Source organism: Hemitrygon akajei, chromosome 17 (assembly GCF_048418815.1).
Source record: "Hemitrygon akajei chromosome 17, sHemAka1.3, whole genome shotgun sequence".
NCBI lineage: Eukaryota > Metazoa > Chordata > Chondrichthyes > Myliobatiformes > Dasyatidae > Hemitrygon > Hemitrygon akajei.
This window is the reverse complement of record NC_133140.1, coordinates 26,033,451-26,048,731: the sequence shown is the minus strand read 5'-3', so window position 1 is coordinate 26,048,731 and position 15,281 is coordinate 26,033,451. Positions and strand designations below refer to the sequence as shown.

The window sequence follows — 15,281 nt, the reverse complement described above, 5'->3', positions numbered from 1 at the left end:
AAGTGTGGGTAGATAAAGCCACAGGAACACAAATTATTTCTGAAGTACTTACAACAATTTTTTCTACCATTTCATTTCAGGTTTTCTAAATGTGACCAATCAACAAACAAGTTCAAAAAATAAATGTCTCAAGAAGTATGTTATAATTGAACTATCTTTTTCACTGATGTTAGATATGAAGTATAAAGATTTACAGCTGAAAAAGTTGTAATCAGGAAAGAAGAATTTCAGAATTGTGTTCTCATAATGTATGATGTATTTTGTACCTTGTTTACAATAGTCAGATTATTCATCATCCAAATGACCAATACACTGGGATGAGTCTCTCGATTACATTACAAGAAGGATCTTTTATCAGCCTGAGTTGGTCAGATACTCCCATTGCTCTAGGTGGGGGTGGACAAAGATCATTCATCAGCTTACTCATAGCTGCTCACTGAACCTTAATGGAAATTGCACATCAAGAGAATTCAGCACAATTAGCCTTACCTTCAAACGACTGCTTGACACTGCCTCAATTAACACAGTATGGCAGAAAGTGGGAGTAGCAGCTTACTAGAATTCATAGATATGGAGACTCTTTCGTTCTTAAGCAGTAGGATACCACTGAAATAATTGTTGTGGGATCCTGCTCCACACATATCCAAATTGATGGCCAGTGGAAGAGGACATTTGACCAAACCCCAGGTACCCATGTCACCAGTGGTTAGTATAAGTTTTCTCACAGAACAATAGAGAGGAGGGAATTGCCTTTGGTAGGCTGCAGAAATGCAATTGTGCCATCACAGAAAATACAAATGCTCTCACTTTTATCATAAGCGACACAATAGGATATTCAGTCCCTGGGGATTGCCCCACCATTCAATATGAACATGGTTAATCTGCCTCTTCTTCTCAGTGAGTTCCTCATAGTTTCCCATTCCCTCAAAAATGTATCTACATCCTCTTTAAGTATCCCCAGGAATTCAGTCTCTACCAAGCTCCAGGATAGAGCATTCCGGAGATATATATCTTCTACAAGAAAACGTTGCTATGTAATTCAGTTTCAAATAACCATTCACGAATCTTACATATCCCCATGTTGCAGTCTCTCCCACTGGTGGAAACATCTCAACATCTTCTAATTCTGTTGGATTTGAAATCATTTCAATTACATCAGTCTATGTTATCCAAAGTGTAAAGATCTAATTTCTTCAAGCACACGTGATAGAACAACCGAATCATCTGAGGAATAGTGATGGTGATGTTGGAAATAGTCCCCTGATCTGACAAGGCATTTGTGTATCTACATTTCTGTGTGAATGTTCCATCAAAGTATCAGTGTGGGAGTGTAAACACTTATCTGCAGAGAGGGGAGGATTTTAGTTCTGTGCACAGATCTACTGGTCCTTGACTGGATGAGGGCATTTGGTAATTCTGCCGCATAGTCGTGTTACATTAAGATCCATGACAATTATTGATCTATCCCGATGATGGGTGTGTTATGTGTGTGTGTACATGTTCTTACAAATGTGTATACAGTTGTGTATGTGCATGTATGTACTTGATATGTTCATGTGGTGTGTGTATCTATATGTGGTGTATGCTTGCGAGTGTATGTCTGCTGCATGCTTGTGTGTGTGTGTGTGAATGTAGCAGCATCAGTGGTGAGGTTGTGTTGTTAAACTTTACTTGTTCATTATGCACTGATCACTGGAATCCACCTGCCCTTTCAATCACATGGTTCTAGATGCTTTCATCAATATGACTGATGAAGGTTTGGGTGAGGCAGAGAGAATATTGAAAGGGAGGAAAGAGGAAAAGACTGAATTGAGATGACATAAATTACTCTCCCGTCCATTGAGTCAGCTGTAATTTCACGTTACATTACTGTTTGTACATTTTCATGTCTTCTGGTTTTACAGACTCAGAAGGAAATGCTTGGAAATGTTATTTTTATGTGAGGATTTAAAGAATGATGCCATGAAAATACACACAGAATATAAAGTTTTCAGAAAAAAGGGAATCCCCAGAAAACAACAAATAAAACTGATTGCTAATTCATCATGGGTAAGTACAAGATATTTACAAGCTGTCCACTTATGCTGGAGCTACGCATACAACCAATCTTTAGATCACTCCTTAAACGTCTCTTGGATTAACAAAACAAAAAGGAAATTTGCCTAAAAGAAGCAACAGATGATGTTTATGTGTCATTTTAAATGTTTCTATCAAAGTAAATCAATGTGTTTTTCTTTGTAATGGAAGACCTGAGCTACAGAGAGAAATTGGACAGGCTAGGACTTTATTCCTTTGAAATATAGGAGAAGACTTTATGGAGATAGATAAAATTGTGATGGGTTTTTATAGGGTGAACACACAGTAATTGACCCAGGAAAGGGAAGTAAAAATCAGAGGGCATGGGATTAAGTTGAGAATTGAAATATTTGGAAGGGACCTGAGGGGCAAGTTTTTTCATGCAGAAGGGGATACATTTATGGACTAAAGCACCAAAGAAAGTGGTTGAGGCAAGTACAATAACAACATCGAAAAGACATTTGGGTAAGTATATGGATATGGGGGTTTAGAGGGATTTCGGACCACTGTGAGAAATTGAGACTAATTACTGGTCAGCTCGGACAAGTTGAGTCAAAGTTCCTGTTTGTGTGCAGTATTACTCCACGATTATAAGACTTTCCTACCTTACAATCAGATCAGGTAGTGATAAATCTGTACCTATTATCAACAGAACACGGAGTGAATGGTGGAATTGTTTCCCTTTGACTTGTATAGGTGGGTGAACGAACCACTGATAATCAGGATGCTGATGTTGAGGTGATCCTTCCAGCTGAGCTATCTGAGAGAGCTGAAGAGCAACAGAATGACCTTTCAAGGCTCATTTTCACCGTATTTAATGACAGCGAACTATTTGAGGTAAATTGTTCAAAAGTGTCATTGTAGCCTGTATAAATGTACACATGAAATGAGATTTTTGTCAGCCTACATTGCTACCATTCAGTAGAAAAGGGCCAGGAGCCTGTGGTGGTCAGTCCTCAGTTTGAATGATTTTCCACCCTGACCTCGCCACCTCCCAAGTTAAGGACTTTCCTTGTGGTTCCTGGTTGGGCTGGGAAGAAGTAAATACTGAAACAGTGCCGGAACCAGGTGAATGTAGATCCCAGTCTAATTTGTGATGGTCCACCAGAGGCAGAGGAGCAAACTTGGCCAGATGTTTTGGGCAAAATATAGTTCTGATGCTGTGTTCTTCAACACTGCACCTTGCTGAAAGGACTCTTGGTTTATTTCTCTGCAGGATGAAAATAATAGCACACTATTAAATGACCAAGTGTTTGGAATTACTGTGGGAAACACAAGCATTCAGAACTTAACGGAAGGTGTGACTATTAAGGTTAATCACGGCAAAAATATGAAAGTAAGTATTTTGACGATAATTCAAAACAAAATCTTTCCAGAATGATGAAAGGTCTATAAGTCAATTAAAATTTATCCCTTTATTACCCCGACACAGATTGTAACAACTCACTTGGTGTAGTAATGTCTTTCAACTCAGAATTGTCAGCTAAGTCAAAACACTAACCACCTTGGCTAACATTTAATTTACACATTAGTTCATTCTATCAAAACCACCTGTAAACAGCTCCTTTGTATCAATAAACTGCCCTATTAAAGTCTTGTAATATGATGGTATTCACCCTGCAGTTTGAGAGGGAGAAGATAAAGTCAGAGGTATCAGTATTACAGTGGAGTAAGGGGAATTACAGAGCTATGAGAAACCAGCTGGCCAAAGTTGATTGAAAGGGGACACTAGCAGGGATGACAGCAGAATAGCAGTGACTGGAGTTTCTGGGTCAATTCAGAAGGCACAGGAAAGATACATCTCAAAGATGAAGAAGGCCTGTAAAGGGAGAATGCCACAACCCTGGCTGACAAGGGAAGTCAAAGACAGCATAAAGAAAAAGAGAGGGTATATAATATAGCAAAAAGTTAGTGTATAGTTAGAGGATTGGAAAGCTTATAAAAACCAAGAAAAGGCAACTTAAAAAGCCATAAGAAGAGAAAAGATGGAATATGAAGGAAAACTAGCTAATAAGATAAGAGAACTCCAAAAGCTTCTTCAGGTATATAAAGTGTAAAAGAGGCAAAAGTGGATCTAAGACTGCTGGAAACTGATGCTAGAGAGGTAGGACTGAGGAGCAAAGAAATGGCAGGCAAACTTAACAAGTATTTTGCATCAGTCTTCACTGTTGAAGTTGTTAGCAGAATGCCTTAAGTTCAAAAGCGTCTGGGCATAAGTGAGTGTAGTTGTTGGAAGTGCTTGGGAAGCTGAAAGGACTGAAGGTAGATAAGTCACCTGGACTAGGTGAACTACACCCGACGGTTCTGAAAGAGCTTGATCTTTTAAGAATCAGTAAATTCTAAAATGGTTCTGGGGGACAGGAAAATTGCAAATGCCACTCTATCTTTCAAGAAGGGAGGGAGGCAGAAGAAAGGAAATTATAGGCCAATTAGCCTGACTTCAGTGGTTGGGAAGATGATGGAGTCTATTGTTAAGAATGAAGTTTCATGATACCTGGAGCACATGATAAAATACCTCAAAGTTAGCATGGTTTACTTAAGGGGAAATCTTGTCTGACAAATCTTTGAGGAAATAACAAGCAGGATAGAAAAATAAGAGTCAGTGGATGTTGTCTTCCTGGACTTTCAAATGATCTCTGTCAAGCTGCTGCACATGAGGCTGGTTAACACGATAAGAGATTGTACTCCATGGTATTACAGGAAAGATACTAGCATGGATAGAAGATTGAGGGACTGGAAGGAAGCAAAGTATGGAAATAAAGGACACCTTTTCTGATTGGCTCCCTATGACTAATGGTTTTCTGCAGGGGTCAGTGTTGGGACTGTTTCATTTCCCATTACATGTCAGTGATTTGAATGATGGAATTGATGGTTTGTGGCCAGGTTTGCAAATGATACATAGATAGGTGGAGGGACAGTGAGAGTTGAGGAAACAAAGATTCTACAGGAAGTCTTAGACAGATTGGAAAAGTAGGCAAAGTAACAAGTGAACTATAGTGTAGGAAAGTGTATGATCATGCACTTTAGTAGAAGGACTCAAGGTGTAGAATATTTTCTAAATGGGGAGAAAGTTGAAAAAGGGACTTGGGAGTCCTTGTGCAGCATTCTCTGAAGGTCATCTTGCGATTGAGTCTATAGTAAGGAAGGCAAATGCAATGTTTGTATTCATTTTGAGAGGACCAGAAGATAAGAGCAAGGATGTAATGCTGAGCATTTACAAGGCATTGGTTGACCGCACTTGGAGTACTGTGAGCAGTTTTGGGCCCCCTATCTAAGAAAAGATCTGCTGGCGTTGAAAGGTTTCAAAGGAGGTTCACTATAATGATTCAGGGAATGAAGGTTTACACACATAAGCACTGTGTGCTGGAGCAGGGCCTGTACTCACTGGAAGTTAGAAGAATGAGGAAGGATCATATTCAAATCTATCAAACATTGAAAAGACTAAATAGGATATGGAGAGGATGTTTCCTACAGTGAGTGAATCTGAAACCAGAGGGCACAGCCACAGAATAGAGGGATGTCCATTTAGAACAGAGACTAGGAGGAACTTCTTTAGCCAGACGCTAGTGAATTTGTGGAACTCATTGTCACAGATCGCTGTGGAGGCCAAGTAATTGAGTATATTTAAACCAGAGGTTTAAATATTAAATAATTAGGTTCCTAATTAGCCAAGGTGTCAAATGTTACATGAAGAAGGCAAAAGAATGGGATTGAGAGGGATCATAAATCAACCATGATGCAATACTGCAACAGACTGGATGGGCCAAATGGTCTCATGTCCTGTTGTCTGATGGTTTTATTTAATTCCCATAAATCGAGCTGTTAAATTCATTTCTATCCATGCACATTATTATTGATGCATTATTAACACTAACATAATCTAATTGATATGAATCAGTTTGGGTGCAGTTTGAGGCTCCAATTATCTGACTTCTGTGCAGTAAAGCAGTAACAATATGACAGCACTGAACAAGACATCTAATTCCACTTTATAATTGCATTGGGTGGAATGAAGTTAGAGCGATACATCAAAGAAACAAGCCTTTTGCCCAACCATGTCTGCACCAATCATCAACGATTCCATGTTTCTATATTTTGTCCTTCCCACATTCTCAGTAGCTCACACTCATCTGGCCTGCACCTCCAGTCTCCAACCAGCTGACAGGACTCACCTGTCACTTGTTTCCAACTCATCACATGCAGCCTATTTAAACCCAGCACTCTTCCCCAGTCCTTGTTCACCCATCGAACTAGCCAATCTCATCCAGTTGCTCTCAAACTTCTGTTACCATTGTGTGTTAAGTATCAGTTCTCTGTGGTTTTGTGGCCCCTCATGTCTTGTTATTTTCCAGTATATTAATAAAATAACATTTACTGCTAACTCGTCTCCACCGTTCTGCTTTTGGGTCAAGCCTCCACTACATTTCCTGACAACCTCCAGATTCTGCAACACGCATAAAGACCTAGTAAATTTACAAAGGCCAATTAATTTGCCAGCCAGCATGTGATTGGAATGTAAGAGAAAACCAGAGCATATATATTTCTGGTGGAAATATATATGGTCATAGAAGAAACCTGCAAACTCCACACAGAGAGTACCTGAGGCCAGATTCAAACCCAGGTATTTGGAGCTGTGGGTCAGCAGCTCTACTGTGCCAGCTCTGATAGAAATCCAACTCTGAGATTCACCATCAATATTTTGAGAGCATCTCCCAATTTCTTGAGACTTCTCTGAATTTGTTTTCTGTCTTTAAACAACATCAGAAAGTGACATTATTGCTGATGTTTACATCAGTCTAAAAAGGGTTAAGCAGACAAGTGGGACAACTCAGATGTACAGTTTTATTAATCAGCAGTTTAGTTCTGTTGTACCACTCGGACTCTTTTATACAGACCCTGGTGCCCACAATGGTACATGGATACTTTGCTGAACAGTCATTGCAACAGGTTTCTGGTAACACACAAACTAACTAAACAAATCCGTATATTTCAGAACGGATCACATCGATGTGTATTCTTGTTTGCAAGTGGCAATGGTAAGCTGCAAACCAGTTTAAATATTTCAGTCAGTGTTGGAAACCTCACAGTGTAATCTTTAAACCCTGAATTGATGTTACAGAAAACATCTCAGACTCCTGGAATTCCACAGGCTGTAAGACAACAGTTGAGGATCATCAAACCATTTGTGTGTGTGACCATCTGACCTTCTTTGCTGTGCTGCTGGTAGGTTTTACATTTGTTCCCCCCCCCCAGATAAAGATGAGTCTGTCACCTGCAGAAGGCGTAGCTGTCTGTCCCTTTCATTGAGTTATATCGTTGATTTCTCCAGCACACAACAGGCCATTCAGCCAAACTCTGATTTAACCACCCAGAACTCATTTACACCAACCTATTGTAATCTCATAATATTCTTCCCCTAACCCCCTCATCCCGCCAGATTCTCCTACTACAATACCACCCCCAAGGTCCTCAATACTCACCCAGACATTGGGGAAATTTACAAATAACCTATCACCTGCAGGACTTTGGGATATGGGAGGAAACCACAGGAACCAATGGAAACACATGTGGCCTCAAGGACAGCATGTAAACTTTGCAGAGACTGTTCCCAAAGTCAGGATTTCACCTGTGTCACTGGAGCTATGAGACAGAGGATCTACTAACTCTGCCACTGAGCTGCCCACTTCCCTCTTTCCTTTTTTCAACTCTTCATCTTCTTCAGCCAGTCCTGCTCACCCCTCAAAGTCAGCTGCTTCACCAAATCACCCTGTGGAAATATGCTGACCTGAATATGTCTACCCACACAGTAATCAGCCATCCAATCTCCCACCCCTGGTCAGGATGGAGTCATTCCAGTACTGAGAATTGGCACCCACATGGTTAATGATATAGCAAATGTACGCACTTGGCCATAAACATGAGCAGCTCTGTTCTACTCCAAGAGAAGACATGAATACCAACAAGGTCCAGCCCAAGGCAGCATTTTACTAATGGTGACCTACAATGACATAAGGCAGAATAGCCACTGGAATTTGTATTGCCTTTGGAACTTCCAGCTGCTGTTCAGTAATGGGGACAGCAGTGATCATCATGGGGTCACACAGCAAGGAAACCGTCAATCGGTGCACTGACCATGCTCACCGTCAAGCACCCATTTACCCTGATCCCATTTTAGATCAGCTCCCATTGAGGGTTGACATGGTAATCTCCCCACTGTAGCTTTCTTGTGCTTCATAATACTGACACTAAATATGTTGGGAGGAAAACAGAATCATTTTAAAAAGTAACTCAACTTCCTGTTTGCCTCCCAACCCATTGATGTACAATCCCCCTTGAAACCAATGTAGTCTAACAACCAGTGTGAGCCTTGTCCGGGTCTGGAATTCAACTAGTGATTTCTGACTGGTGCAACAGCGAGCAGCAACATGATTGGGGTGTATCTGTAGACACTACACCAGATGGCAGTGACAGATTCCATGTGTGACCAAACTACTCACTGGGCGGTGTGGCCTCATTTCAGCATGAACAGCAGATGTGTTCACATCTGCTGTCTGGGACGCCTGTTTCCCGGGAACAGTTCAAGTTTACATCAGACGCATTTCAGGCATTGTTAATTTTCAACCAAATTTATTTTCAAAAATTTAAATCACCTCCAGGAATAGATAAATCAGACTGAGTACAGGTTTAATCATTGCTCAACAATCACCATTATTTCCCAAAGGACTTGCGGCTGGACAGCCACACGTTGGATGAAAAAGATGTGATATCATTAACGTACATCACAGTGATTGGCTGTGCGATCTCTGCCGTCTTCTCAGTCATCACAGTATTCCTTTACTGTGTGGTGAGGTGAGTGACCCCACCGAGGAACTTGTGTGTTTCACAGATCAGTCTCTGCTGTGAACCTTCTAATTATCCCTCCATGGAGCAGTAAAGAAATGGACACTGATTATTCATCACTCACACTGTCACTAACTATCTCTGTATAAATTACCCAACAATGACCCTGGCACTAACTACAGATTACCCAGCACTGACACTACTTTACAAACCAGTTGATGGCTAAGCTAATTCCTTTACAACACAAGGGTGTTGACAGTGGTGTCCTCAGTGTTAAAAGCTGAATGCTCATTACTTACTGGATGCAGAATGCTAATTGAGGACATCTGCACTGGAATAAGGTTACAGCCGATGGCATACTCCTTGTGTGTCACCGCCTGTAACCCAGCTGTGGCCCCCTTGCCTGAGTCACTGTTAAACCAAAGGGGTGATCGATTCCTTTACCACCTGGCTCCTGATTCCGGTGTGGATCCCACACAAGCACAACAAAAGCCTCGGTGATGGCTCCAGGCTCGCTGATGAAGTGTTTCAGTGTGTGAAACTCTCTGGAGGAGCTCGGCACCACAGTGGCTCGTGGTCACTGCACTCTACAGAATGCAGCTCAGCCTCTCAATTCAGAGTCTCAAAGGGCTGGGGAACAGGAGCAGAGGGAGCAAGGGAGGGAGAGGAGGAAGGGGGAGAAGCAGGGGAGGAGAAGGAGAAGGGAAGAATGGCAGAAAGGGGACATTCCGAGTCAATGCTGAGAGATGTTTTCTACCTGGAATTCAGACTGTCCCTTCTGTAAACACAGTTCTGAATCCTGGTTCTCCATGCCGCCACCGTTCCCACAGTAGCTTCCCTCTTGTTCTGACAGTCACCGAGCCCCTTGAAAATGACTAAAGCAGCTGTGTAAAGCTGAATTGTCTGTTTCCATGTGATATTATCTCTAGGATCAGAAAGGTTCTTGAAGTATGACTATAGTTCACAATGTTGGTATCTAGTTGTCTCTTTGTTTTAGGAAGACTAAAGGTGATCACACCACCCAGATCCACATTAACCTCTGCATTGCTTGCTTTCTACTGAATATGAATTTCCTGACCAATGAGTGGATTAGTAAGCTGATGATTGATAGTCTCTGTAAGACGATGGCTGTGCTCCTTCACTATTCATTACTGTGCACTTTCACATGGATGGCAATTGAAGGACTTCATCTCTACCTGATGCTGATCAAAGTGTTCAACATCTATGTCAAACACTACATACAGAAACTGGCTTTGATGGGTTGGGGTGAGTATTGGGTCATTTATTCACTTTCTCTTGAACATTCGATGCTTTACACATTGGACATCAGTTGGTCCAGTAGAGTATATTTTTCTAAATGTTACAGGATGTCAATTGGGCATTGCTACTCCTAAGCACAGCACTATCATGAGACCTATATATCTCCCATTTCTGGAGCTGGTGTCAGTTATGAAATTATAAGCCCTAACTAACTTAAATTCATGAAAGGTGCTACTTGCTTCTGAGTTGCCCCAAACATTAGTCATTCATTAACTTGTTCTGCATTTTGCTTCCTATCATTGTATTGGTAATAGTGCAATATTCGGAGAGGAAAACTGATTGACATCATTGCCTATCATCTAATTATATCCTTGCCTTCTGTTCTGTGTTTCAGCTGCTTCCCACTCATGTCAATATTTTTTCTCTCCCTCCTGAGATTCTGACACTGCTTTGCTTGAGATTTATTTATTTATTATTCTCCTCCGCCTCTCCCTCCCAACAGTTTTTCCCTAACATCTCCTCTACAGGTTCTAACATTTTCCTATTTACCCTGCTGCAAAGACAGAGAAGGGAGAGATGTCTATTTGGTGCACATTCCCATTATAACAGAGGCAAAACTGAATAAGATTTTCAGTTCCTCAGCCTTCTTCCCAGATGTAACTCTTCCACCAGAGGAATTCCATGGCCTTGACTCAGTAATTGTGTGATCAGACATATCATCACCCATTTCTATATTAATGACCCTGTCTCCAGGAATTTGAAATTGATGCAAGATTGGACAAGAACTTTTGTTGAGATTGTGGTCTGCATCACATTCATCATTCAACAGTAACCGGGGCTGAATTATGACTGTCACTGGGGAATCTGCAAGAATAGTCCAATTGCAAAGTTTGGTGCCGAATCAACAATATATTTAAAGTTTGGTTTTTAAACATCATTATTCTAAATCTTTCATCTGCTATTCCTGGACATGGCGTGAATGCAATAATTGGAAAATAATTTATCACTATGCCAAACCTCCAATCGATAAAGCAATTACAGCTTAACATTCTCAACAGCATGCATAGTGAATTATATGTAATGACCACTGGATGAATACATGTCATTTTCTTCTATTGACAGGCATCCCTGCTGTGGTGGTGTCTTTGTGCATTGCAGTGGACAAGAACAATTATGGACAGTTTCAAATCAAAATGCAGGACAATAACAGCTCTGTTTCCATGTAGGTCTGGCTAACCATGCCAACAGCAATAATGTTGGTATTCATCTCCATTGCTCAGTCTGTGATGAGAATTTCAGCTGAACGACGTGTATAGAGCCATATAGGCAGGGGTGCTCTGAGGTTCTGAGTCAGCTGTCACTAGCAGTCCACGGTGACCATGCTACCACCCTATGGGAGATGAAAATCTGCCAGGGAGCAGGATTAGGTTAACTATGTTGCACCCAACCATCAAACATCCCACTGACACTTTTTATCATGGAGAGACACTGGAGGGTGACCAGTAGGCCAGTAAAGCATCAACATCCTTTGGATAGAGTTAGAGTTTATTCTTCAGCTACTCAGTATTAGCTGGAGAATCATCATACTATGTTTGCCATTTCCTTTCCGGGGACAAAGGAGATAAATGGTTGCAGTGACTTAGATGTGGAACAGTGTGTGGCAAGTTATCAGTGGAGGTTACTTACCAACTTTCCATGAGTTCACTTCAATGAACTGATTTTCTTCCCTCCCCACCCCTGTCACAAATGATGGACCTGACACATAAGGAAAGGATTAAGTTAAAGCTTTATCTGTTCAAGGTGCATTTGTGAACTAGATATCACTTTACAGTGATTGATCAGGGTACTGAACATAAAAATTGGGAACAAACAAGAGAAAATCTGCAGATGCTGGAAATCAGAGCAACACACACAAGATGCTGGAGGAACTCAGTAGAACAGTCTGCATCTGCGGAAAAAGCACAGTCAATTTTTTGGGTCGAAACTCTTCAGCACGACTGGAGAAAAAAGGCTGAGGAGTAGATCTGAAAGGTGGGAGGAGGGTAAAGGGAAACACCAGGTGACAGGTGAAACTTGGAGGGGGAGGGATGAAGCAAAGAGCTAGGAAGTTGATTGGTGAAAGAGACAGAAGGCCATGGAAGAAAGAAGAAAGGGAGAGGGGAGAATCAGTGGGAGGTGATGGGCGAACAAGGAGATAACATGAGAGAGGGAAAAAGGAATGGGAAATGGTAAAGTGGTGGGTGGGGGGGCAGTCATTACTGGAAGTTTGGGAAATTGATCTTCATGCCATCAGGTTGGAGGCAACCTAAATGAAATATAAGGTGTTGTTCCTCCAAATTAAGTGTGGCCTTATCAGGACAGTGGAGGAGGCCATGGATGGGCATATCGGAATGGGAATGGGAAGGGGAATTATAATGGGTGGCCACTGGGAAATCACACTTGTTCTGGTGGACGGAGTGTAGATGCTCAGCAAAGCAGTCTCCCAATCTACGTCAGGCCTCACCGACGTACCGGAGGCCACACCAGGAGCACCGAACACCAAATAACGCCAACAGACTCACAGGTGAAGTGTTGCCTCACCTGGAAGGACTGTTTGAGCCCTGAATGGTAGTGAGGGAAGAGGTGTGGAGGTAGGTGTAGCACTTGCTCTGCTTGCAAAGGTAAGTGCCAGTGCCAGAAGGGAGGTCAGTGGGGAAGGACGAATGGACAAGGGAGTCACATAGGGCGTGATCCCTGTGGGAGGCAGAAAGTGGGGGGGGGGGGGGAGAGGGGAAGGAAAGATGTGTTTGGTGGTGGGATCTAGTTGGAGCTGGTGGAAGTTTTGGAGAATTACGTGCTGGACATGGAGGCTGGTGGGGTGGTATGTGTGGACAAGAGGAACCCAATCCCTGGTAGGGTGGTAGAAGGATTGGGTAAGAGCAAACTGGATGAAATTGACAAGTTCAGCACTGGTGCAGGAAGCAGCACCAATGCAGTCGTCAATGTAGCATGGAAAAGTGCGGGATGGTCACCAGTGTAGGCTTGGAACACAGACTGTTTCACGTAACCGACAAACGGACAGTCATAACTGAGACCCATGCGAGTGCCCATGGCTACCCCGTTGGTTTGAAGGAAGTGTGGGGAATAAAAATTGGGAAGTCGTGTGCAGTGGTGTAAAACTTTGGTTAGCCCACATTGGGAGAATGGTGTGCTGTTCTGATTGCCCCATTTCGGGAAAGATGTCGAGTCTTTGCAAGGGGTGCAAAGACGTACTCCAGGATGTATCATGGGTTATAGGATATTAACTCTCAGAAGGGGTTGGACAAACTCGGATTATTTTCTCTGGAGCCTCAGAGTTTGAGAGGCAACCTGATAGAAGTAAATAAAATTATGGAGGTACAGATAGGCTAGATAATTAGAACCATTTTCCTGGTGTAGAAATATCTAACACTAGAGTGCATAGGTTTAAGATGTGGGGATGGAAGTCTAATGGATATTTACCAGGTAAGATTTCAGACACGGAGTTGAAGGCGCTTGAAATGTACAGCCATGGGAGGTGATGGAAGTAGATAAGATGACAAGATTTTGGAAACATTTAGACAGGCACGTGATCAGGCAAGGAGTAGAGGGATATATTCCACATGCTGTGAGATGGGATTAATCTAATTTGACATCGGGGCTGGCACAGGCATTGTGGAACAAAGGGTCTGTTTCTGTGCTGGTCTGTGTTCTGTGTTCAGAGACCTCATGGTGTTAAAACATTAGTCCAGTGTGTTAGAGCTGGTTAGGCAGTGGATCAGAACACTGGATACAATAGAAAATTAATTCCAAACCAAATCTGCATATTGAATACTTCACTGTTTATATATTTTCAAACAGGTGCTGGATAAGAAATAATATAGTCCATTATGTTACAAACTGTGGCTTTATCGGTATGATATGGCTTTGGAACCTGACAATGCTAATCACCGTCTGTGTCAAGCTAGCTCAGATGAGAAAAGGATTCGGTTCTGTGTCAAGATCTGTGTGGAAGGATCTGTGGACGGTCCTCGGCCTCAGTTCTTTGCTGGGCATCACGTGGGCTTTGCCATTTTTTTCACATGGACCAATGTACGTTGTTCAAACGTACCTCTTTTGCATCTTAAACTCCCTGCAAGGTTAGTGAGAGATTTACCAGGTATATTGTAACAATTATAAATTAATGGCCATAAATAGTAACAAATCTTCAAATATTTCTGCTATTTTATTTGCTTATTCATGTTTCAATTGCTTATTTTAAAAATGAGAGGAATTAACTGAAAGGCTTTTGTTAAGTTAATGGTCACCAGAGTTTATATTTGATATGTCGTATTTTATCAGAACTAAAATAACTAGCATATTCACTAGTAGATGTAGACAAATTCTGAAAAATGTTTAATATCTCAATGATATTTTCTTCTTGAATCTTTGCAGGGTTTTTTATATTCTTGTGGTACTATGCTATAAAACGACCATCCAAAGAGCAAAATACAAATTATACATCAGATAAGTAAAGAAGAAATGGAAATGAAACTGCATTTGCTGGAAAAGACACTGCATATTATAAACTTTAATTAAGAACAGCATTTATTATTTCAACTTGCCCTAAAAATCAGAACCAATATCTCTGAGTTCTCTTTGCATGGATGACTTGCATTTCCTCCCACTCCCCCTTTCTGCTTTCTGCAGAGATCACTCCCTACAAGACTCCCTTGTCCATTCGCCTCTCCTCACTGATCTCCCCCAGGACTTGCCCTTGCAAGTGGAACAAGTGCTGCACCTGCCCCTACAGCTCCTCTCGCAGGGTTCCAAACAGTCATTCCAGGTGAGGTGACTCTTCACCTGTGAGTCTGTTGGGGTCATTTCCTGTGTCCGGTGCTCCTCGTATGGCCTCTTGTATATCAGTGAGATCCAGCTTAGAATGGGAGTCCGCTTTGCCATGCACCTACACTCCATCTGCCGGAAGAAGTGGGATCTCCCAGTGGCCACCCATTTTAATTCCATTTCCCATTCCCATTCTGATAGGTCTATCCCTAGCCTCCTCTACTGTCGCAATGGGGCCACACTCAGGTTGGAGTGACAACACCTTGTATTCTGAATGGGAAGCC

At 41.9% G+C, this 15,281-nt stretch overlaps 1 protein-coding gene and 1 long non-coding RNA gene across 2 annotated transcripts; both read left to right on the top strand.

Moving 5' to 3' along the window:
• The first annotated feature begins 1,925 nt into the window (after positions 1 to 1,925).
• On the top strand, positions 1,926 to 3,412 carry LOC140740957 (uncharacterized). Its single transcript, XR_012101970.1, has 3 exons — positions 1,926 to 2,049; positions 2,773 to 2,913; positions 3,293 to 3,412. It is a non-coding gene; the product is annotated as an uncharacterized lncRNA (long non-coding RNA).
• A 5,274-nt stretch (positions 3,413 to 8,686) lies between these two features.
• On the top strand, positions 8,687 to 14,724 carry LOC140740956 (adhesion G-protein coupled receptor G2-like). Its single transcript, XM_073070597.1, has 5 exons — positions 8,687 to 8,925; positions 9,914 to 10,182; positions 11,299 to 11,398; positions 14,035 to 14,312; positions 14,608 to 14,724. Exons 2-5 carry the CDS (start codon positions 9,981 to 9,983, stop codon positions 14,685 to 14,687), a joined length of 660 nt encoding a protein of 219 aa, XP_072926698.1. The 5' UTR covers positions 8,687 to 8,925; positions 9,914 to 9,980; the 3' UTR covers positions 14,688 to 14,724.
• The last annotated feature ends 557 nt before the right edge of the window (positions 14,725 to 15,281 follow it).